This window comes from Desmodus rotundus, chromosome 6 (assembly GCF_022682495.2).
Source record: "Desmodus rotundus isolate HL8 chromosome 6, HLdesRot8A.1, whole genome shotgun sequence".
Lineage (NCBI taxonomy): Eukaryota > Metazoa > Chordata > Mammalia > Chiroptera > Phyllostomidae > Desmodus > Desmodus rotundus.
Genome location: NC_071392.1, coordinates 3,696,567 through 3,721,967, shown reverse-complemented (window position 1 = coordinate 3,721,967; position 25,401 = coordinate 3,696,567). Strand labels below are relative to the sequence as shown.

At 48.0% G+C, this 25,401-nt stretch overlaps 1 protein-coding gene across 2 annotated transcripts in view; it reads left to right on the top strand.

Moving 5' to 3' along the window:
• ZNF277 (zinc finger protein 277) overlaps positions 1-25,401 on the top strand; it is a 76,107-nt gene that overhangs the window by 22,396 nt on the left and 28,310 nt on the right. Inside the window, exons 2-4 of one of the 2 annotated variants that reach the window (XM_024563030.3) lie at positions 12,399-12,600; positions 19,526-19,614; positions 19,879-19,961. In XM_024563030.3, the coding sequence (XP_024418798.2) occupies positions 12,399-12,600; positions 19,526-19,614; positions 19,879-19,961 (374 nt within the window). The remainder of the gene's footprint in view (positions 1-12,398; positions 12,601-19,525; positions 19,615-19,878; positions 19,962-25,401) is intronic. The other variant, XM_045197352.2, reaches the window with a different exon arrangement.

The window sequence follows — 25,401 nt, the reverse complement described above, 5'->3', positions numbered from 1 at the left end:
AGCCATGAAACCACAGTTGCGTTTATTATTTTCTTTCCTGAAAAGAAATCAATATTTTGGAATTCTTTTCACGATCAGACTCAACTTCCCAAACTGTCTGACTAGAATTGGAGTCCCTCATTTAGAGACACTTTCTGGAAGGTGACAGACCACCCTTGGGATGCCTCCTCCTCCCCCACACTCACACCCTGTGCACGCGTTCTCAGACATGGCCCCCTGGCACCACGGCAGCGCCTGGGAGTCTCCTGAAACTGCAGCTTGGGGCGGGGCCAGCACCCCGGGCTTTAGGGGGTCCTCCCTGGAAAGCAAGGCTCACTGCAGTTCGGGGGCCGCTCGTACGCAGGATGGGGCGTGTACTGTAGTGGGCAAGACTATCCGGTTTGGGATGGGTTCTGTAACAGGATTAGAAATCATCTTTCTGTTCGTTTTTTCCATCACCGAACTTGCTTATCCCGAGACATAGCAGCTGAATACCAATTCATGCTAAGATATATCTAGCAATAGAGAGGGTCCGATTGATTTTAGCTACTGAAAAGAAATGTTTTCTAGTCCTTATTTATCAATTATTAACAACCATAATAAAAAGCTGAGTAATTGTCATTAAGTCTGTAATAAGTAATAGCACAGACTACTAAGTTTTTTTCAAAGTATTTTTTCTGGGGTTTTTTGTCTATTTCTTATGTTCTTACGTGCAGATGCTGACAAGTATCCACCTTTTTGAAAGGTGTTTTAAGTAGGTGTTTTAACTTTCCTGCTTGTAGTAACTCATCCTTATACCCTGAAACACATCAACAACAAGCAGTAAAAGCAAGGAACTTTCGGAGGCTGAGACTTAGCAAAAATAGGAAGCAGATGTAGCAGAGAATTGCCTAAAGGACAAGTGTACCTGGGTGTGTGAAGTGTTAAGGGGCGGGAAGTCCCTAGAACTTGGAGCCAGCAGGTATGGGAGTGGACAGAGGCAGTATGAATGTAAGGCATGGAAAGGCACTAGGTGTCACAGAAATGGACCCCCGTGTACACCGGGCCGGACTTTGGAACAGGACCTAAGGAAGTTGAGCTTGGTGGGGGCAGACCCGACCGGGAGCCAGGCTGTCGGCCTCCCAGCAGAGTCAGGCAGGGTCCAGACGTCAGGTCAGGCTCGCCTGCTCAGGAGCCAAAAGGCAGGTTGGGCCCAGGGAACAGCCGCAGGGTGACTCTGACCATCTTCCACACCCTGGGAAGCCCCTGGCACGGCTGTTTCCTCTCCATCACCACTGCCCTAGTGTGACCCTCGCTGGGCCTCACCAGGCCACTGCTCTTGTCTCCTCCCCGGAGGTCAGACCCCCAGGATACCCCAGTTCCCCGAATGTGCCGCTCCCTGCAGTGCGGAGCGCGCCTGCTGCCCCTGCTGCCCCCACAGCGGCTCCTCTCACTCTCTCCTGCCCGCCCGCCAGGTCTTCACACAGGAGCGCAGGAGTCTTCCTCTGCTGGGATGGGCAGGCCCAGGGGCAGTCCTGTATAACAGGCTCCGTCTCCCTCCTGTGTGGCGGGTGTCCCCACGTGCGCTCTGGGAGCAGGACCCGCAGGACCCACCCTCCCCGCTCAGCCCTGTCTCCTCGCATGGGGCCGGATCTTTCTGGAATGGGTGGAGGAGAGACGTTGTCGCATTGTAGGCACGGCAATAGCAGGCATCACGGCTCTTCGGAAGTAGTTCTGATTTTAAATGTGGTCTTTTCCTCTCGTTTATCAGAAACTTTAGCTCCTGCAGTGCCCCACACTTAACTCTTAAGTGTGCTGTAGATGTGCAGAAATGTTAAAATCCTGTAAATAACGCGACCGTTTACCAGGGATCTGGGAAGAGGACGAGTGGTCCTCCCCATGGGCAAAGGTGTGCTGCCCCTTAAGAAGGCCTCCTGGGGGGCCGGAGTGAGGTCTGAAGCTGGGGTGCAGCGCAGAGCGTTTCTGTGCTTGTTTGAGATACTCGTTACCATGATTCCTGGACCGAATTACTTAGACCTTAGAGAAAGCCTCTGCTGCCCTTTCCTCTCTCTACACTTCCACGCCCACCCAGAATTCAGGGGACTGGGGGAAAGTGGTCGGGACTGGAAGCGTTTTTTAAATTCTGGTTTCTTCCCACGGGGCAACGGTCTGTGGTGTGCTCTGACTGGCCTGGCTGCATTCGGAAAGCGATGCAAGGTGCGGTGTGAGCCTGTGCTGGCAGTTGGTTCTCAGAGGGCTACCAGTCGCGGCCGCCACCCCGAGGCTCTGTGACTGTCAGCATGACACACAGTTTCACTTCCCGATAGCGCAGCTTCCCGATAACATTCCTAGGATACTTTGCTGCTTTGGTTTTTGTTTTCGTGGTTATTCTTGCTTCTCCCTGTTTGATGCCCGTGCGTGCGGGGCTGTGGGCTGGGAGCCAGACCAGTGCGCAAAGCAGAGAAGCCTCTGCCTTCCTCAGATCTCCTAACCAGTCAGAGCCACGGGGCGGCAGCATCTCCTCCCCCCCACCTGCCTCCCGCCCCGTGTCGCTCTCTGTGGCCCATCTCGGCGGTGCAGAGGACCGGCCGTAAAGTGAACGGACTGTGTAGCGGAGCCCAGGCCCCAAACTCAGAGCCTGCGAGCGACTGGCCAGGTGATGGGAGGGATGGAAGTGGGGCCGAGATGGGATCCGATGACGCCTGTGGCACCAGCGGTTAGACTTCATTAATAATGGCCACTTTGAATTAATTTACCTCCCGTTGCTGCTGGTGGAGCTCGCGGTAAAGGCACTTACCTGCCCTGCCTGCAGAGCAGCCGTCCTGAGCTGCAGTGCTGACCTGCGGAAACGGGCTCCCCGTCTTACCAGAACCTGGACGTTGTGTAAATGTGCACTGGCTTAATTTTAATGACGGTCACTAATTGATGAAAGTACTGCGTATATCAAATAAAGTAAAGCTGGGTGGTAGGTTTGGCGTGAGGGCTGCCAATTACAGCCTCTGAGAGAGAGTCTGAGCCCCTGGGAGGTAAGTGCGTGCGTGCGTGCGATCCGGCACCTAACCGGGACGGGAAGCCTTTCCTGCATCCTTCCTCGTTAGGATCGCCCATCAGTCTAATGAAAGTAGAGGAGGGGACCCGGTTCCATTCTCACTCCAATTACGTCCCATTATTTCACCACCGACCGAAGGTAGTATTAATTCACAGTGGTCATTAGTAATGAAGTCTAATTGGTGTTTGCGATAAACAACTGCTAATTTTTATAGTATGTACCCCAAATATACTGTGCGGTACCATGCGGCACTTGGGACACACTCGTACTGAAAGTAGTACCTGTCGTCTACCTGAAACTCAGATTCGACCGGGCGCCCTGCGACGTACCTGGCAACCCCGCCCCCGTCCCGGCTTCTGTTGGAAGTTTGCCAACTAAGTGGCCTGTGACCAGGTGAAGGCCTTAGTCATTTTTCCTATTTATTAATATTAATAATTAATTTAAATTGAAATTTAATCTTAATTGAGTGATGGCTGTATCTCAAGCTGGGTAAATCCTCAAACAGAAGGTTTTAAAAGCTGGCTATCTATGGGGACCTTATTTAACCTTTATGTATAAACTCCTAAAAATCATTTTACCATGTTGTATTTTGGCACAAACAGTATTTTTTTTTCTGTGGATTAATGAACATATTCATCTACATATTTATCTCTGTGCCACCAACCCGCCTTTGTGATATCTGGGGGGAAAACACATTTCTTGAAAAATGTCCTCCTCTCCATGTGAGCTGTAGATTAATCGAAATTAAAGTTCTTAGCACTTTTGCTTCAAGTAGTATTCTCCCTGATGCCCGTGTCACTTTGCAATCATTTTTGTACTTTTTGAGATTCTCTTATGCTTTCCTTCCTGATATTAGCCATTGTATTAATGAGACAATAAACCAGCCTTGTGGCTAATAAGTTGATTTATTCAACTGCTGGGGAACAAGAAAGACATTTAACCTACGAGCAGATGTTCTGATTTTGTTTCATTATCCCCAAATATAATAAAATAAGATACAGCAAATTTTTATTTTCTTGCATAAATTAAACTAAATCAAGATTAGTTATTCTATCACACTAGAAGAGCTAAGTGATAGGGTTTTGTTAGCCTTGTTTTCCAGATGTTAGAAGGGAATCCGATTCCTTCTTAAAAGACACACCTCACTCCCATTGCCCTGAGAAGTGGGCGGAAAGGCTCTGGAGTAGCTAAAGATGAAAAGGAGGAAGGAGACAAAAGTAATTCCTTTCCCCTGTTCAGTTTAGCTTTCTTTTGGCTTCTTTGGTACTTTCTTTTGTTTAAAAATGTTACACATTGCCCTGACTGGTGTGGCTCAGTTGGCTGGGCGTCATCCCACAGAGCAAAAGGTCACCAGTTCGATTCCTGGTCAGGGCGCATGTCTGGGTTGTAGGCCAGTACTGGTCAGGGGCGTGTGCCAGAGGCAACCCATCAATGTTCACTCACATTGATGTTTCTCTCCCTCTCTTTCTCCCTCCCTTCCCCGTCCCTAAAAATAAATAAATAAAATGTTTTTGTGTCATGTTACATATTCTTAAATAGGGATCATAGTATAAATATGATTTTGTATAATTTTTTTCCCTGAACACTTTCCCATGCCACTAAATCTCTCGAAACACATTTTGAATGATTTGCTTAATTCCTAGAATTGGTTCAGTCCTTCTCGTACTGTGGGACATGAGGCCATCTCTGTTGGGTTCTGTCATTGAACCCACTCCAGTAGGTAGGTAGTCGTGAGGCAGCCCCTCGGCCTTGCCTCCCTCGGGCAGTGGTTTCTGGGAGGGTTAGACTTGGTTTCCCATCATACTCGCTTCCAGACCTCATTTCAGAGTCTGAGGACTGATCAGGCTCGTCCACACAGGGTGAGAAGACCGTGAAGTTGTGAGGGAGGCTCCGCAGAGGGCTGGGGCAGCTGGTGTTACCTGCCCTGCGGCTGCGCCCTCCTCTCTGACTTGGGCGGAGAACAGGGATAGCCCGAGGTCCCTGCAGGGAGTTCCTTCTGCCTGACCATTCCTTCAGGACTGGGCCGAATTCGCAATGGCATTTCACGGCCAGTCGCAGGAACTGGAGGTTAGAGCTTGCATGGCCCCAGGTCCTGGGCGTGCGGGGAACTTGCCCTGTGGTTCTCCCGCGCCCGGGTTCGCTCAGGCAGCTGGGGGAGATTCCAGCCGCTGGGCCAGCTTTAGGCCGTAAGTAACCACAGAGATTCTGAAGGCACCTTTCTGGGCATTAACACCTTAGACTTCCCTCTGGGCTTCCTCTGTACCATAGGCTACAACCAGGTGCATGGGTGGTTGGCGTGCAGTTCCAGCCGTGACGGTTCCCTTCAGAACTAGTGATACGTATCTGGAGACCAGCCTGTCTCACTTCACCTGTTGTAAAGTCTGTTCTACCTAACAGCCAACCATTTGTTTTTTGGGCTTTGAAAAGAGAGAAGGGGATGCAAAAGAAACTTGCTAAGTCCCATAAAGAGCTGATGGCTAGTGTTTCAGAGGCCTAGTGATGGCTTTCTGGTTGGTTTTCTGATTTTCAGATTAAGAGAGGTGATTACTTCACCCGGGCCCTTATAGATAACCATTTCTTGGAAGAATGATAACTCTTATATTAAAGATAGTCACAAAATCTTATTTTGGGGGTTCACCTCTCCCCTCATTTATTTTCATGTTTCTTGTCTGAATATTATCATATGTAACATTTTGCCCCAAATCCTTCTACTTTTTAACGTACATGGTCCCTTTAGAGTTGAGTCTGTTTTTACGAGTTTCTTTATAATCATTTCCCCGTTGAGACACCAGTGCTCATTTGTTTAATCCTCTTGCATATCAAAACCTCTAGTCAGAGTTCTTGTGTCATTCCGCTTGTTTTTACTTGCATTTTCGTAATAGAAAACTTTTTTAAAGCAAGGTGACCTGAATTTCCCTTTGTTCCAAATAAAGTCCGTTTGTTCTTTTTTAAATAACACCCTTTGGCTTATACCATGGCAATAAATGGCCTAGAATTGTATGTAGTTTGTTTAAGCACTGTGCTGGAAGTGTAGTCCCCTCCTCTGCTGACATCGATCCTCCCGTTCAGGCATTTATTCCTCAGTGTCTGGTAGCACACAAGTGCCGGGGGCGCACGCATTTCCTGTAGACTGAGGTGTTCGTCACTCTCAGGACTGTCTGTCTGTCTGGCCACCGCGAGCGTGAGGTGCGTTCCAGGGCTGCCTGCCCTCGCTGTGTGCAGTCAATCAATGTTTCTCTCACATTGGCGTTTCTCTTTCTCCCTTCCCCTCTCTGTGAAAATAGAGAAAGAAAGAAAAAATAAAGAAACATCATTTCTTTTATTATTTTAAAGAAAAAAAGAAACAGTGTATCACTAAAGATTAATTTTATTACATTTCATAAATGAAGTCAGTTTTGGTTTTGGTCTGCTTACTATTTACAAAATATAAACAAAACTATAATACTAAAAAATTGCTCATATTGATGAATTAAGACATCAAACACCAAGATGAAAACATGACCTAGCTATTTAATTTTGTAAATAGAGAAATATTAGTCCCACAACTCAGAAATTTATGAGTCTGTCCAAAACTAATTATTCTAAATAGGGAACATTAGACAGGTAATTTACAATTTTCTAGTTGCCAACCCATTTCATTAAAATATTGACTAGAATACTACTTTCCAAGTAATTGCTTGTCCAGTCAAATCAGTCAGATGAGGCTAAGCCCAGCCTCTGTGGACGGACTATGAAATTTCCACTGGACACCACTGCTTCGGAAAGCAGAAGGCAGGCCCGCAAGCAAGCAGACCTTTCTGAGTCAGGGTTTCACCCCCACCCCCACCCCCACCCCCACCCCCACCCCTCTAGTAGAAGCCTTCACCGGTCCCCTTTGTTCCCCGTCCCTGCCTGCTGGTTTGTCTGCGCCTTCCCTTTCGTCCACCCTGCTGTCCCCGTTCCCATCAGCGGCACCACCACGGGGAAGCGCGTGTGGCGTGATTGTGTAACACAGTGCGGTCCTTGCCTCCAGCTCCTTTTGTATTCCCAATCTCCCATTGGCAATAAACACGAGTTAGAGAAAATATTTCTGGAAAAACTAACTATACCCAACCATGTTTCCAAGCATTTTTGAACAGTAGAAATCTTGTCTGATTTACTTGCACAAACCCAGCAAGCGTGGATCTGTCTGGGCGCGGAATGTGCCCCTGAATTCACGCACAGGAATGTCTAATGCGCGTCGGCGCGGTCGGGCCTGCCTCCCTCCGCCCCCAAACCTACAGGCGCTCCTTACGTGGCGTGGCGGGAAGGAGCTCAGCTGCACTGAGCTCATAGACAGCTACCCAGTATTCGCATTAACTTCTTCAAGTGACCCTCATACCTCCGCTCTCAGGTGAGTGTGAAGACGAAGCAACGTTCCGCTGGGCAAACACGCCGGGAGAGGGTGAGCCCTCATCCAGGACTGGGTGGTGGGCGTCGTGGGGCCCCGGGGACCTGCACGCACGTCAGGAATGTGCACACAGTCGTGCAGCCCGTCTCCAGAACTCGCCGAACGCTGGGCCCCGGTAGCACGTGCTCCCCGCGGCCCCTCCCCCGTGCCCTGACAGCCACCGCTCTGCTGTCTGCCGCCCTGAGTCCACTGCTTCAGATGCCTCGCCTCCGTGGGGTGCCCCGAGCCTGGCTTGTTTCACTTAGCGTGCCGTCCCCCAGTTCATCCATGGTGTTGCCGGCCTCTACCAGATGTCCTTCATCCCCTCCTCGGCCAGTGGGCGCGCGGGCTGTCCCCACCGCTTGGCTCTTGTGAGCAGTGTGCTTCAGTGACCACGGGTGTGCACAGGCCCCCAGTGCCCTCCTTTCGCGCTTCCTGGGATAGGTGCCCGAAGTGCAGTGGCTGGACCACAGGATGATTCCACTTTTTAGTTTCTAGGGATCTCCAGTCTGTCCCCCTAGCGGCCACACCAATTCATGTTCCCTCCAGCGGTGCCCATGGCTAACAAGCATGCTGTTCTCTTGCTCTGAGCTTCGGGACTGGTTAAGAAGACTAGGTCGAGTCTTTTCCATCTTCCAACACATCTGTGGGGCCCTGTTCTTGGAGATCACGAAATGACTTGTTCTGGAAGAAGGCCATTCCATAGTGGGAGAGAAAAATGCCCTCAAGAATTTAGAAATCAAGTTGCACTCCTGGAGTTTAATTATCATAATAAAATCGACACATAGTCAGTGGGATCGACTGGGAGTCCCGTGGAAAGATACGATTCTTGGCTGGCAAGTCGAGAGCCTGGCGAACAGGCTTGAAGTACCATCCAAGGTCGACATCACACTTAAGGAAGCTGTGCTCGAGTCAGCTGCACTAAGATAAATGAGAATAAATGTAAAGGCAGTGTCTACTTTAGGAAGTGTTTGTTTTATCATTTCCCAAGTCAAATAGCAAAAACAAAAACACCCTGCCAGTCTTGATGTAACTGTTCTGACGATGGGTATCAGTTAGTTGGGGGATCGGAGTGTGCTGAGAGCAGCCAATAAACCAGTATGGTGGGGGGGGGAAGGCACCCAGTCCCTGCTGGGGTGTTGGCCTGTTTTGTTTTTCAGCGTTTCAGCGGTGACACTGCAGCGCCGACCTCGGGTGCTTCTTGAAGGGGCAGTGATGGGGGGGTGGGGGTCACATTCTGCAGTTCCCAGGGTGAATGGGGAAAGTCCCTCATGCATTCTTTGCTCATGTGGGCTTTCCTTCTCCCATTTGACTTTCGGGGCTCAGAAACCTCAAAGCCTTATTGTCCCCTCAAGCACCAGCAGCCGTTAGCCTACTTGGCTGTGGCGACACCTTGCAAGTCTAGGGTCACCTGTGTTAGCCCGTGGAAATGTCGTGAATTCGTGATCCGTCTGTTGCCTAGACATACCCTTTCTCCCCAAGCACAGCTGTGCACAGGGTGGCCGCTGGGGCTGCAGGCTCGACTCGGGCGTGCAGTGCGGCAGGCCTCTCTGCCTCCTGGACTGACTGGGTTAGCTCCTGGCTGCCAAGAAGCACCCGCCAAGGTGGGGTTTTGATGTGTAAGAGGTTTGTCAGGAAGACACTGGAGGAGGGTCTGACCCCTGTGGTGGAGAGCGGGGAGGGCGGGGCCGAGGTGGACCCAGGTCCTGGCCAGTTTCTGGCCGGTCCTCGTGGAGTCCTGCAGCCCTTGCTGCACATCGTTCAAGTTCCCTGTCTCGAAGGAGGGAGGCTGTCTTACTGTGTGGCGTCTAGTCTTGGACTGAGAGTAGTGTCAACAGCTGGGCCTCGGTGACGGGGGGCGTGCGAGCCGACCCCGGAGCGACCTGGAGCAGCTGGAGATGAGATAGGGACCAGGGACGGGTGCGGTTCCCCGGGTGCCACCCCTCTGTACTAGCGTCTGCCGGTTGACCGAATCTCTGGGGTTTCTGTGCATGTTGAACTTCGAGAAGCACCACCCTCAAGTAATAACTGGACCATTTGGAGGCCCTACCCGGAGTCAGTAAAATGGCTCATAATCATCTTAGACTCTCCGCAAGTCAGCCCTCTTGGGATGGTACCCTTTACAGTTCACTTGGATGGAGTTGCTGTTCAAGTGAGAACTGGAGTGGATAATTTGTTATTAATATGTAACAAATGTGTGAGCAGACCAGAGGCCAAAGCAGAATTTCCACCGGGCTTCGCCTCTTTGCTGGAGGAAGCTGGATGTAGTATTTTCTTCCTCTGCCTGTTAGAGTTTCGCGTCCCTGCAGCGAAGATCGTGCGGGTCTGCACCCACCGTCTTTTCACCCTGCAGTAAGGAGTAGGCATGATTCTCCTGGGCACAGCTGGGAACACACGACCTGCTAGGCCAGTCTTGCTGAGTGACATCTGCTGGCCCCTTGCTGAGTTTTGGGGGCTCCCTTTAGGACACAGTAGACCACCCAGTAAGCTTGGCCACAAGGCCTTGTCCCCTCTTTTGTGGGCATTCCATGAGTTCAAGATACCCGCAGGCTCGTGCGTGTTCAGGATGCCCCGCGGTCCCCACGTGATCGGCGTTGATCTGCGGGCTTCAGTCTGGGGGCCCCATTTTGGTCTTGTGTCTCCTCAGTCTCCAGTCAGGGCCTGAAGTCAGGATGTCTAAAACGGGCTCCAGGCGCTGGAATTCAAACGGATTTGGAAACCACGGCTCCGAAGTAAAGTACGTGTTTAGGGTTCAGCTCTGCCCCTCAGAAGCAATCTCTCATGGAGTGGTATGACTTACTCTCTGTTCCAAATAGCATTGGGTTTTTTGGTTACTGAAGGAGAATATGAAAAGTAAAAAAAAAAAGTAAATCCCTAATTAAATGTAACAAACTTTTGTTATACTCCATAATATTTACTGTTATCTTAGAATCCCTGTAATTTGTACATTACGGAAATTCCAGGGGTGGGGTGGGGGGAGGCTGTTACCCCAAGGCCCACAGCGCCAACCATCTGGCTGGAATTACAGTTGGATTCTCAGTGCTGGGCAGAGGAAATTCTCCTGACGACAGCCAGCCTCTGGTGGCCCCTGCAGTAGGACTTTCCTAGAAACTGAGTTAAAGGTGTAACTCCAGTGATAAGCACCTCTGGGTCATCATTCTTTCTCTCACGTCGCTACGTCAGAGATCTGAAAATGAGTGCTACTCAGTCCTTGACCTTGAGCAGTTCACGGACGCCCCTGGTGGTGGCGACGATGTAAATAGTTCATTACGGCCGAGATGTCTGCTGTTGTTGGGCCCGGAGAGATGGACCCGGTCAGACTCACAAGAAGACCCAGGATGGGGGGTGGGGGAACGGTGCAGAGTCGGGGAGCATGTGCAAACAGGCTCCGCTTAGTGTGTTTGGGCCACTTACTAGCACCGGTAATTTGGAAAATTATTTAAGTTTTCTATTTTCAATTCTCTCATCCGGAAGATGGGGGTTATATTAGTACTCACCAAATAAGGTAGTGAGAATTAATTGAGAAAGTCCCCTAAAGCATTTTGCTGATGATTTACAAATAGCAAAAACCTAGTAGTGTGAGTTCTTGTATTAATGGTGCCTGTTAATACATTGTTTGTTTTCTGCAGGCAAGCAACATTAGTTTACAGATATCTCAGTCAAATGTGAGGGAAGGGCTAGATAATACAGTGCTTGTGAACTCCTAGATGGCAGGTAGCACTTGCCAACATTACCTTCACTTAGAGTATGCTGCCCGCTGTGGCCCTAGTGAGTGTAAAATATTGTTACGGAGTTCCATGAGGGGGTGGTGGACGCTGTTGAGTGAGCATGTGTGCTGTGTGGCCGTCACATTCAAAATGACTGAGCAAGTAGGGCAATGAATCTGCATCAAATTTTGTGTTAAGCTTGAACATTCCTCCACAGAAACTATTCAGATGATGCAGAAGGTCATGTCTATGGGCAACTGGTGATTGGCAGCTTCATCACAACAATGCGCCCACTCATGCATCACGACTTGTGTTGAGTTTTTTGGCAAAACATCAAATCACCCAGGTGACTCAGTGCCCCTACAGCCCAGATGTGGCAGCCTGTGACTTCTGGCTTTTCCCAAAACTAAAATCACCTTTGAAAGGGAGGAGATTTCAGACTGTCAATGAGATTTGGGAAAATATGACGGGGCAGCTAATGGTGACTGGGAGAACTGTGGGAGGTCCCAAAGTGCCTGCTTTGAAGGGGACTGAGGCGTCATTGTCTTGTGTACAGTGTTTCGGGTATCTTCTTCAGTAAATGTCTGGTTTTGTAGTACATGACTGGACACCTTCTGGACAGCCCCTGTACGTCTAGTGATCGAGCATTCGCCTCTTTCTTCACAAGAACCTGGGTTATGGCCCATAATTGCACAATAAGCAAATGGTGGATATAAATCAACATTGAAAACTGCCGACTGGGCCACCCAGCCAGCTACAGGTGTCAACTTAACGTAAGAGCTGTGTTCTTCTTCGCATGTGACAAGTAATCAGAAACAGGAGAGGCTTTGCAGCGCAACAGGGAATGGCCGAAAAGGCTGCCCTGGCCTCACCTATAGCCTCAGTACGCGCCCTTTGCTTCCCATCGAGTGGTGACTCTCAGCCAGAGGTCACAGTGGGGCCTTGGAGCCTTGACCCAGTGTGTCTCGACCTCCCCTTCAGGGGCCTCCGGAGTTGTTGCCGCTGGCCAGAGTCCACGGGGTTTAAACAGCCACCCGGACAAATGCGATTCCCCCTTCAGGCCCCAAAATAGGGAGTTTGAGCTGGTTAGCCGGCTCCTTGCCTCTGGTCGCAGAAGCTGTTTAAAATGGTCCTACAGTGCCCTGCTTTCCCGCACCGTGCGTGTTTTTGAAGATATGCAATATCTTTCAGGGCCTCTGAATGCAGGGGTTGAGAGATCATCCTTGTACAGAGTTGGCTTCAGCTTTTCTGTTTTTCTCCTCCTTGCCCCTCCCAGACAGGAAGGATTGCATCCTGGAGCCGCTGTGCCTGCCAGAGAGCCCAGGCGGCTCCCCCGCGTCAGCAGGGTCTCCATCTGTGCCTTGTATTTTCTGCGAGGAACACTTTCCTGCAGCTGAGCAAGACCAGCTTCTGAAGCACATGATTATTGAACATAAGATGGTCATAGCAGACGTCAAGTTGATTGCTGACTTCCAAAGGTAAAGACTGTTTTTGTTAATAAAGGAATTAAGTGTATCATTCCTCGGAGGAAAGGCAACACGTATACATAAAATTTTTCCTCTACGATTATGAAAATTTCTTTTCCTTTACAAGTTTCTCCTTAGACTTTAAAAAGAAAATCCTTGCACTCCTCTGTCTTCTTGAGTGTGTAAGTTGTATTTGAGAATGTCACATACGGCCTCCAGTCCTACAAACTCTGGGAACAGACCAGCTCTCCGAAGAGTGGATCATACTCCCTTTGCCACATTCCACAAGACTGTTGACGTTGCTGATCTCCGTCGGACTGACTTTTACACACATATATATATTCGAGGCCATAGACATTCTCTAGCTGAGTAAGTCCTTCCAGAAAGTCCAGAGTAGATGTGGTAAAAGGCCACCAAGTGTCTGGCAACCGGGAGCCTAGGCACCTTTCAGGCCAGAAGGGTGTTTTCCAAAGAACTCCCACTTAAGCATGCGACGCGGTTGAAAACCAGAGGAGAAACCAGGCCATCCGACAGGCCAAGAGGGTTTGAGAGTGCAAGCCGTTGGGGCCACCGACTCGGCACTGAGAGGAAGAGGGTGAGAAAGATGAGCAGGTGGAGGGACTGGTTAAGGGCTCACCAGCACTGGGCGTGTGTGGGACGTAGGAACCTGGCCCAGAGCGCACCGGACTCTGACAGCCGAGCCCCTGACGTAGGCGAGCAGGTGTTTCTCTGTTCCCCATCCACAGTTCCCGAAAGGGCTGGTCCGAGAGAACACCTTGTCCTCAGCAGCTGCAGTGGGGTAGCTGTGCGCATGGCCGTGTGAGTTGGAACTCGAGAAGCATTTTCCTTAGAGACAGCATCGTGGTGAGGTCACTGGCTTTACATGGTTACTGAAAGCACACATTTTGATAGATCTGACAGGGTCCCATTTTGAGATGTTCCGTCCTTATTTTCCTGCAAAACAGAGTAGCCCAGACACTGCCATACCCCTGCATCTACCCTCTGTGTCCCCGAGACCACACCGTTCCTAGCAAGCACCTGCTTCCCCGTGGCGGGTCTCACAGAGCCGCAGGCTGTGTGCCTGGGGCGGGCCGAGGGGCCAGCAGGCCCAGTGCTGCATGAGGACTTGTGACTTCGGCACGCTCCCTGAGTGCCGTGAGCTCGTCTCCGCATCCACAAAGTGGGGGGACACCAGCCCTCAGAGGCTGTCCACCGTCACACAGAGGGGGGCGCGGAGAGCACCTGCTGTACCCCATCAGTCTCATCCCTAGCTGGGTAGAACGTCATTATTTACGAGGACTCGGGCTTCGGAGCCAGTACTGCAATGCGGGGGCCCGTCCCCCTGAAAAGGCAGTTGTCTAAGAAAGTACGCACTTGAATCAAAAAGAAAAAGATGCATTTCTGATGTTTTATAAATAAAGTGCAGTTAACATGTACTTTAAATTTGGAAACCGAAATTCTCCTTGTCAACAGTCCTCCTGAGTAAGTAACATTTTTACTCTCAGGAAGTGGATATGTGATTAATTCAAATTGAGCAAGAGTATAGGTGAGCAAACTCTGTTCCCGTTAAATACCTTCTAATGTATCTGCTCTCCTTCAGCTAATCCTCTCCTGCTGTTTAGGGAAGCTAAGACTTCCTCCCCAAAGCAATAGGAGCAAGCGCTGTGTGATCTGAGTTGATCCGCAGTTTTCACTATTGTCTGGCGTTTCCTAACCTCAGAAAAGCAGTTAGAAGGGGGAAGGGTGAGGGTGGAGGGAACAGTGAAGGGTTCAGTTGGCATAAATTAATTCACTCAGAACTTCTTTACAAGTTGAATAATTCATATATGCACACACACATATAATTCGTATATATACACAAGTGCACACACAGCTTCTCAGCAGTAGTTGCTTCTGAGCAGAATAAGTAATAAAAATGATAAATAATACATAAGGGATGGACTTACCTTGTGCTTTATAACAAATAAGCTGTAAGCATTCATGTTAAATATATTTGACATTTTATTTATTGGAACAAAATAACAGTTCTCAGGTAAAGGGAATAAGACAAAAAACAAAGATAAAAATTCTTTCCTTTGAGCCATTTAACATAGTTATGTATACTGAGCTGTTTGCTAGCTTTACTCAGTAGATAAAATTTTTCCAGGAGATAAACGTTAACCCCTTGGTTCTCGGCCCTTTCCTCATTAACTCCCTCTCGTTCAGTGCTACTTAATTAACAACATATCTCAAACGCTCATGCCCCTGTCAGTGAACGCGCCAGCGGGGGCCGAGCAGGCAGGATATTATTACAAAGATATCTTTTGTAAGACGGTTTTGTGAAACACGATTGAAGTTCTTTCAGAAGGTAAGTATTTGCTGATGACCTAATAATTAGTTTTATAGCTTTTTAATAAAGTGTGAAATGCTCTGATAACTCATCCAAATAAAGAGTTCATATGACATAGTATCTCTTGGCTGCCTTTATATATTGAGTGGCTGTGACTGCAATTTTAAAGAAGCTGGAAAAGTAGAAAGAAGTGCAGAAGGATGTACTACATGACCCCTTCATGTTGAGAAGTGTGTTTCAGTGGGTGGGGAAAATGCCATAGGAAGCAGGTATTGAAGATCTAACACCTTTAAGCCATCTACCTTCAGATGAATACAATTTATCTGAACGCTTCTACCAACCACAGGGAAATGTATATATTGACACCTCTTCATTCGAATTGTAAACTTAAGAAGTACTGGTAGATGTTTAACTAGGATGCATATTAAATTTAGACGTAGGTCAAATGCACGTTGCAATTCAGATCTACCTGTACAGTATACAACAGTAAAGTACAATACATAATTTCATATATTTCAGTTGTGTGGGAATCGATGGTTATAGTTTGCTTTGTAACGCTGTTTCTTCTCTGATGCTGTTGTCACCCAACCTTTGGCCAGGACAGAAACGTTCAGCTGACAACTTTGTGCAGAACCTGTGACCTGCCCCGTCTCCCTTCCCTCAGAAGCTGCCGAACAGCGCTCAGAGACACTCCTGGACACGGCATTGTCTGGACACCGGACAACGCCGCGAACAGGACCCACGGCTCCTGCTCTCTGAGCAGGGAGACGACCTACCCGATGGGAAGGCTGCCAGACGAGGGCGCCCTCCCGTGTCCTTCACTCCTTTCTTCCCACGGGAGGTCCTCCCAAACCACCCGAGGATGTTCTGGCATTTCATGTCAGTGATCACTTCCCAGTGCCTGTCCCCACCCCCAGGAAGTAAACTCAGGCGTGGAGTGAGCATGTGATGTGCGCTGTCCGTTCGGCACTCCGGGAGGCAGTGCCCAAGCGTGGGGGTCCTTGGAGACTAAGACCCGCAGGCCATGGGAATCAGGACGTCTTCCCCGCTGTAGGGCCCTCACCTCTTGCCATCTCTTGCCTAGACAAGCAGTTCCAAATCCGCAGCCCCCGACAGCTCACGTCACCCTTCAGTGTGGAGGCAGGAGGTCGGGGGCAGGTCAGACCAAGGGCTCCCATTAGGCAGCATGCTGTTTGGAAAAGGAGAAAATGCCTCTTCCTTCAGATCTTCCTTTCTGTGGTTCAGTTTTGTCTGTGAAAAGCATTCTCCTTGGTCTCTAAGAGAAAAAGATACGTCACGTATCCATTGGGACTCTAAGTCTGGGGCTCTTTCCTGTATCCCCCTTGTCTTTGCTGCAGTCCTGGAGTAGGTCGGTCCTCCAGGGACACTGCAGACGCTGTGATATCGACGGCTTGGGTTTGCGTTTGAAGCTGGAGAGGCCAAGTTCAAATCCCAGCTCTGACATTCTCACTGTGCCAGCCGGGGGCGGGAGAGCTCTCAGTCAGTGGGGGCTGCTAATAACTGTCATCCTTACCCTCACCACCGTCTTCACTCTGCTCTTCCGCCACCCAGTCACCCATGTCTGCCCTCTGCTGCTGTTTCTCCCACCGTTGTAATTTGCTCGTTCAGTGTTTGGTGAAGTGTTATCATTGTTTTAGTTGTTGTTTAGATGCCAGTGTTTTTCTGGAATAAGCAAATTCTTTATTATAATCTATGTTCCCTTTTCTTTTAATAAAAGCTATCATTAAATAGCCAGGATGTTGGACACTACTTTACACGTTGTTATCTTATTTAATTATCAAAAACTTATTTTGTAAATGAATAAACTAAGTTTCAGAAAGATTTTAAAACTTCAAATGCAGGTTTGTAACTCTCAGCACAAAGTTCCTGCTTCTCTGTCCACTGTTGCCGACATGGCTGGTGGAGCCAGCAGTCAAAACACCGGCCTTGAGGGCTGAGCACAGTCTGAATTGGAGAAGCGGGACTTTCTCCAGCCCGAGATCCGTGCACGCAAGAGTCTCGCGTTGCATGTACTCCTCATTACGAAATAACTCAATGCCAATTGGAAGGAAGAGTCGGTCCCTGGTACCCGCTGTGACCTGGCCCTTGGTCACGTGGTTTCTTACAGAGGTGTCGCTAAGCCTGTGAGGATCATTCAGAGGTAAGCAGCCCGTGTAAGGACTCGTTACGGCCTTTGAACACACTGCAGACCACAGTGGCACTAACATTATAAGGGGCTGACCGCTGCCCTCCATTTTGTCTGGACACCGTCACCCGGATGACCCTCAGCAGACCGGCACTCAGGATGGGCCCTCCTGTTTTTAAGTCCATCGTCACGGCACCTGGCTCTGCCACACAGACTGAGGAGTCCTGAGGAGCAGATGTCCGGGTACCTCAGTTCAGAAGGACAATCCATCTTCCACTCCTGACATCACTAACTGGGGTCTCCCTTGTTCCTTCCTCCCTGTCCCCGCCCTGCAACAGAAAACCTGCAGAGGAAGAATGAGAAAAGTGGCTGGAATGCCCGTTTCAGTCTCTGAAGGCTTCTCTTGCCTTTTCTTTCTCTCTTTTCTCTCTCTTCCTGTGTGTGTGGGGCGGGGGGTGGGGGGATGGAAGAGAGGAGGGAAGAGTAGCTGTGTCGGATGCGGAGGAGAGGAGGGTGCTGAAGCTGGCCGGTGTGGCCGAGGAAGTAGTGTTGCAGCAAAAGGTACTTTTATGGGTACTTTTCCTCTTTTTTGTGCTTTGGTGGGTCGTACACGCACCGGCCTTCTGTTTCTGATACGTCCACGTGGAAGCCGTGAGCGGGCCACGGAGTGCGTCATTCACAATGGCTGCGCTCCGAGGCTGAGCAGGTGCCTCAGCTGGCTCACTGTCAGATCTCTGAGATAAGGTCTACCCTGTTCTGTGAGGAACGAGGTCTCCCCTTCCTTACCTGTACAGGTTGAAGTGCAGTTGGACACGAGAAGAAAGAATTTAACCATGTGGCTCCATTTGTGTACATTACTCTTTACCTCACTTCCTTATCTTTCCTACACTCCGTGTTGTCATCCGTCTGTACTTTATATCAGCTCCTGTCGTGGTTCCCTCTGGCAGACCTCTCTCCCGGCACACAACGTTCTTCTCATCTATAAACCCTTACTGTACAACACCGTGGGATTTGGAAATTAATGTGAACAAAAAGGGAGCTAAGAATAGAAAGGAAACAGCCCTGGCTAGTGTAGCTCAGTAGATTGAACACCGGCCCATGAACCAAAGGGTCACTGGTTCCTTTCCCAGTCAGGGCACATGCCTGGGTTTTTTTAATCCATGGAATGTGTAGCTGATAACCTGTTGTTGACCCCAAGAATGAATGTACCTGTTAAGAAGGGCTCCTAGTGGATGAAGGGCTCCTGGCCAGCCCTTATAAAGGATCTCCTGGAATCCTCATTCAACCAATAGGACTGAGGCTTTCTTTCCCCATCCAATCAGTGCTGACCAACTACATCCTCAGTAGCATCTTCACCCATCAGTCAGAGCAGCTTCATTTCAACCAGTTAGGACAGTGCTATTTGGACCAATCACACTGTGAGGATTTGGAGTCCACATATGCACAGAAATGGACCCCTCAAGAACTGGGCCGCCTTCCCCCTGTCTTGGTGGAGTGCGCTGTCAGTCTATCACAGACTGTGTGTCCCCGGTGGAACTGCAACACCATGGGGGGCGGTCTCACCAGGTTGGAACGGAGCTGTAATGCCACCGCCCTGACACCCAGGCTGCCTCCCCTGGGCCTCCTCGCAGCCTCGCTGTCCCACAGCTGAGCTGTTCCACCGCTGAGCTATTCGCACTGAATAAAGCCTCTGCCTCCACCGCATCCCAGATTGGGGGTTCCTGCTGGTGCGCAGTTGGCACCAACCCCCGTCAGCTGACACAACTGCAGTCAGCCTTTCCATTGTCTTTCTCCCCGTGGCGCAGGCCACATTCTCCTGGTACCACTTGGTAAATGAGACTCTAATTGGCAATGTAAATCTTGTTAGATAAATGGAAAGAGGGACAGCTTATCAAATCCGTCATCTTTCTCCTGCGTTCATCAGATATGCAGGTCTGGGTGTTATGCATATAACTAAAACTTGACTGTTTTTTCCAAAGGCTAAGTTTGCCTTGTTTTCAAACACATACAGAATTTTTTTGGAACTTTTTCTCTTAGAAATAAGATTTAGGCTGACTCCATTGCATTATTATTATGACCTCTGTTATTTTAATGTATAAGATAACCACCTTTTATTGGGAAATGCATACATTTTAAATTTATATAAACTTAGATGTGATTTCAGAAAAATTTCATCATCACATAAAATAATTCATTTTAACTTTCCCAAATGTCTGTCCTGAATTTGGTGGTACTAAAGTTTAATCGTTTCCATGCCTCTACAGGGTAATTTCATTTTATTAAATATTTCATATTTCTACGATGCTCTATGGCCTTTCTACTTATAAATTTTCTAGCAGTGTTTTGTCAGCATTTGATTTGTTACTTTGGGATAATTAAATGCTATTATAAAATGTATCGTTCTAAAGGAACTACTGTATTAAGACTATCATCATCTTTTTTTGTTTTTTTTTTATTCCCAGGTACATCTTATACTGGCGGAAAAGGTTCGGCGAGCAGCCCGTCACAGATTTTTGTAGTGTGATAAGAATCAACTCCACAGCCCCACTTGGTAGTAGCCATCTTTCCCTGCAGCCCCAAATTCACAGCAATAATCGCACTTTCTTAAATTAGAATTCTCTCACTTCCATGACGCTAAAATTAAATCGCTCTGTTTGTATTGCCTAACCTCAGTAAAGCGAAAGGAGGCCCATATACCGGCAGTGAGGTCTTAATAAACAGACAGACAGACAGACAGATAGATAATTTTCGTAAGGAATAAATCCTGGCAAAAATGACAGTTTGTTTCTCATTTACTTTTCTAATCTCTCAACAGAAGAACAGGACAATTATTTTTTGTTATGCGACGTTTTACCAGAAGACAGAGTACTCAGGGAAGAGCTTCAGAGACAGAAACTGGTAAGAGTCGTTTTAAAGGACCAGCCGTATGTTGGAAATACACAGAAATCATTGTTGTTCCTTTTTGTTGCTGTTTTTACTTTTTATTTTGGAAACTTTCAAACGTACACAAAAGAGGAGACAATACACCAAGATTTTAAAACAGAATCAAAGTGTACACTTGATTGGAGATTAAAGCACTTCATGTTAAAAATGCAGAAGGGATTTTGGGCTTTGTTTTGCTTCCTGGATTATCTCTAAAATAACAACAAAGCTCACCCATTTAAGTGTAATTTTAGCTGCCTGACACATGGCAAACGCCCCGGGCTAAAATGGAGCTGAACTGATGAAGGTTTTTTCCTCCTCTTCACTGGAATGCGCCCTGCACCCTCTCGGCTTTCGTCCCCTGTGCGAGTTAAGCCTGAGGCTTGAAACACGGTAGCCTTTCCCCTTCACAGCCTGTACCGCAAGTGTGCTAATTTCAAAACCTCAGCATCTGTCGTCTTTTAAAAAAGTAGCAGCGTATACAAGTGTTAACATTTCATTTTCATGAGCTGAACAGACATTAATTTCTTAAGTTATTAATTTTGTTTAGAAGTGTGGTTTTTCTTTACTCTTTGTGGCCAATCTCAATTATTACTTGAAACTGACTTGTTCTTCCTTTAAGGGTTATTTATGAGGATTCCTTGTATCTTTGGACTTGACTAGGTAATACATTATGAGAGAGAGCTATGATTTCACTGTTTCTGCTGAATCCTCAGGAGATCTAGGAGGAAAATAAATCCAATCTACCGTAATCATGTGATCTCAGAAAGTCCCTGAAGCACATTATATATTGTAAACCTCCCAAATGATTATTTCTCCCCTAAGAAGGGATGATACTGTAGGATGTTGATTCATATGTAAGAAAGCAATATGCTTTTTCTGTAGCAGCAAACCCAATGAAGTAACAGGGCTCCCTGAGTTTCTCTTATGTTCCTATTGTAATGTCTTAAAAATCTGCAAAAGAGGGGTGAATTTACTGTGGCATTTCATGGATTTTGTTTGCTTGGGTTTATTCGTAAGTCTTACTTTCCGTGAGTTTTTTCTCACTCTTGCTCACAGCGGCCTTACCCGGGAGGGACCCGCCTGACCCTGGCACCTACAAGGGTTTTCTGTAAGAACTCACACCCCGGCCTCAGCCGCTGCTGTTACGCAGTACCCAGACTCTTCCTGGTACGCCCACAGACAGACCCGGGACCCTAGAAATAGCTACCTCCACAAACTTCAGGCGGCCTTGGAAGATTCCCTGGGTTTTCCCCCACTTCATCAGGCAATCCCCTGACACCAAGCAGAAGTCCTGCAGTTCATCTCCCTCCTGACGCTGTCTCCCCAGAGAGAGCAGCAGGTCCCACAGGGCAAGGGCTCAGTCCCACCCGATGGCCCCCACTCCGGGTGCCAAACCCAAGTCCAGGGTGTCACCTCTGCTTCTGACCGACTAGCTATAAATCAGAGGTTCCCACGACCCCTCCGTGGGTTTGATTAGTTTGCTAGAGCGGCTCACAGAACTCAGGAATCCCAGTTACTAACTAGATTTATGGGCATATTACAAAGATACTAAAGAATATGAATGGACAACGGCCAGATGAAGAGATACACGGGGTGAAGGCCCAAACAGAGGACTGTCTGTCCCTGCGGAGCTTGAGGCCCGAAAGACAGCATGCGGGTGCGTCCCAGTCCATCCACCTGGAAGCTCCCCAAACTCTGTCCTTCTGGGTCTGCATGGAGGCCAGGGCATGATGGACTCCGTCAGTGGCCATTGGTGACTGAACTCGGCCTCCAGCCCATCTCCCCTCCATGGAAGTGAGGGTTGGGGTGGGCAGTTCCAACCCTCTAATCATGGCTGACTCCCCAGGCAACCAGTCCGTAACCTGGGTGCTTCCCAAAAGTCACGTCAGGGCCATAGCGAGGGCACCTGTGTGGCTCTCAACACAGGACATCCCAAGTATTTTAGGAGCTATTGTGCCAGGAACCCAGACAAAGGCCAAATATATGCTTCCTATTAAATGACAGCATCACACCGTTTCCCAACTTCATATCTGACAGATCGATGGGTTTGATGAAGGTGAATAATGGCTGCTTAAAGAAGCAAAATGTGACAATATTGTAGCCATTTCGTTCATAAGCACTGAATTCCTGTTTAGCTAGATGATCCTATGGAGAAGTTCCAGACATGCTGTGTGTCGTTAAAGTGTTTTAATAGCTCTTAAATGCTTTAAAGGTTTTAATAGCTTTTACACCTTCCTCCCTTTAGCTTCCTTCTTTAAAAGCGTTCCTTTGGTCTCTTCATCCTACTTATCTCCTCCCATGGTGCTTTTCTCCCAAATAGACATTTGTAAGTTTCTCAAGGTCTCATCCCCCACCCAGGATGTCACCCTGAAACTGCCACCACTGTGCGGATGGCACACAGTAGGTGGTCAGGTTGAGTTCACCCTGGCTCACCTCAACCCCAATGCTAACTTCCCTTACTTTAAACTCTTCCGTATGGATTTTCAATCAACACCTCAAGTTTAATTTGCCTAAAACCAAATTCACTTTTTCTCTACCCAGTTTTGCAATTTGCCTCTTTTCCTTTGTTCCCATTCTCCTAGTCACTCAGTTTGGACATTTCTAGAGGCATTTTGAACTCATCCCATTCCTCATCCACCTGCCTAAGTCATTGGTCCCGTCCTGTTGGTTCCTCTTCTGAGCCCCACATCTACGCCCTTCTGTACAGTTCTAGCACCTTCAACTTAGCTGATCTACGCAGGCGCCCTCCAATCAATTGATCACTTCCCGAGTCGTAATGTTAAAACACGCGCAGAACACTGTAGTCCCTTCTAAAGCCTGCCATGGTCTTCCTCATCCGTGTGGTCTTGAGCTTTTCTGGGCTCAAACTGGGTTTCCCCCTGGGTTTCTTTGCATTACCCAGTGTGCAGTTTGTCATTTGTTCCGTAAGTCTGTGCCTCACACCAGGTGGCACTCTCCGCACCACTGCAGCCTCAGACACACAGCCCAGGTCCCTGTACCGGCAGAGACTGCTGGTCAGAGAGAGCATCGCTGCTGCTGAGGTGTGTGGGCCACGCCCAGCGCTCTGCTCCACCAGCCCGCCAGTCCACCTGTGCAAATGTCACATCTGCCTCAAACTCTGGCACCCGTCAGAACCAATAGCCCTCTTCTAAGCCTGATTTTATGTGGCTTTTCAATTATAGTTAGTTGTTTAAAAGTCTGTCTTCTTTATTGGATTAGATGCCTTGTAAGTGTTGAACTTGGACATTCACGTTTATATCTTCCCTGAGCCTTGTTCACAAAGTATTAACTTAAATTTAATCCTGAAGTTTTGGCTTGGTGTTTCTATAAAGTCTTATAATCAGATATCCCTGATCCGAAAAAGAGATAGGAGGCAGACGTCTTTCATCACTGGGTCACCCCTTTCACTTAAGTGTTGACCAGTCCTCGGTTTCCATCTGTCTGCAGCAGACATGCGGCATTCAAAACTTCTCAGTAGCAAGATGTAACTTTTAATTAAATTGGGATGGAGGGAAATATCCACTTAGCTGCATGGAGGATTTTTTATTTTTACTCACTATTATAAATGTCAGCTTGAGAGGTCATTTGTGACAACTATAAATATTTTATGAAAATTTTAACCTATGTAGCAATTTGATCCTCTGGAGAGGAACCATGTTCTTTGTTTTTAATGCTACTTCATGTCTCCCACCTCCTCCGACCATAAAACAAGAATAAAATGAAATATATATCTTTCTCTAAGATTTTCCATCTTCGTTCCACTCTCTTATTTTTTTAAATATTTTATTTATTTATTTTAGAGAGGGGAAGGGAGGGAGAAAGAGAGGAAAACATCAGTGTGCGGTTGCCTCTCTCATGCCCCCTTACTGGGGACACAGCCTGCAACCCAGGCCTGTGCCCTGACTGGGAATCGAACCAGTGACCCTTTAGTTCACAGACCAGCACTCAATCCACTGAGCCACACCAGCCAAGGCTCATGCCACTTTCTAATAGATTTTAGTGGCTTCTAGTGAAGGATCAGATTATTTACTATCAGTGACTTCAAAGTAAAAGTCATTTACATTAACGCATTTCTTGCATAATTCCTAAGCACAGTTCATTAATTGCCTCCAGCACAACTGTCCCAAATAGAGATGCTATTGCCCACTGAGTGTGACATTACTGTTAACAAGGCAACAGAGATCAAGGGAGCTGCAGGGGCCACTGAGCGATTTCAACCTGCGGGTTAATTAATGTTTGCCTTTAGGAATCCAATGTAAACCTAGTCAGAACCAACCCTAAACTGAATCTTGCAGTTTACCAACTGAATTTAAATCTCACGTGGCATTTTTTAATATACACTGGCTCTGTGAGATCAGAAAGGCAATATCATTTTCTCTGCTTACACAGAAAGTCAAGGTCGAAGGTAAGAGGAGATACGCTCAGAGCCCTGTTATATCCTATGTTAAACAGGAGGGGAAGCAACTCCACTCTCTCCAACCCCAGACCGGCGCCCACTCCAGCTGCACCAGGGTCCTTTGTCAAATTTCATCTTCCTCTGTAAGCAAATGTGACATTTTCTAAGTTGACATTTGTACGAATGAATAAAAATGAATGAACAGGACATAAATGCATGTGTGAGTAAATAAGTACCTTGTTTCCAATGCTAAGAATTTTTTTGAAGAAAATCTAATATATTATTGTAGGTAAGAATTGCTTTTTCCTTTGGGCCTAAGTTTCTCAGGTTTTCTTTTACACCTGGAAGATAGCGTATTTTCAGAGTCTCCTCAATCTTCAGAGAAACACAGGGCTGTTGTACCTGACCCTGAGTTTATCCCAGAAGAGACTGCCCCAGGCAGGTGGCACTGGGTGGGCCGGCCTGGCCTAGCCACCCCGGCAGCTCTGGGCATCAGTGTGGAAGGCGGCGCTGTGAGTGTCCCACGGCCACCGCTCAGTCGGTAAGAGGCTGCCTCCTCCTGCCGGGCTGGATTCCCTCATTCCTTTAATACAGACATCTGTACTTATACTTTTTTCTATTGTGATGAGCAATTTTATGTAAATGGCTACATTTATGTTATTTTTTTCTCTGCTAGTTATTTTTTCAGATGTTCTCGTATTCTATCTCTTCCTTTCCCTTCAAAAGCCACCTCAGAAAGACTCACAGTAGAAGGGAAATACTGTCTGTCCACCCTGCACAGCGAGCAGGTGGCTGTTGCCTCGCCACTGCAGGCTCAGGTGGGGGCAGGGGCGGCTGGGCAGGTGTCTTCCGGCACGGTGAGGTGTCAGATCAGGTCCTGTGGGTGCAGGGGAGTGTGTCATCCAGGTAAGCAGTAGCTCTCTGACTCTTTTTTGTTTGTCTTACTGTCTTTCTTTAGGTGTTGGCGTGTCTTCTCTCATTTATTTATTAAGATCTTTGATATTGTCAAAGTCAACT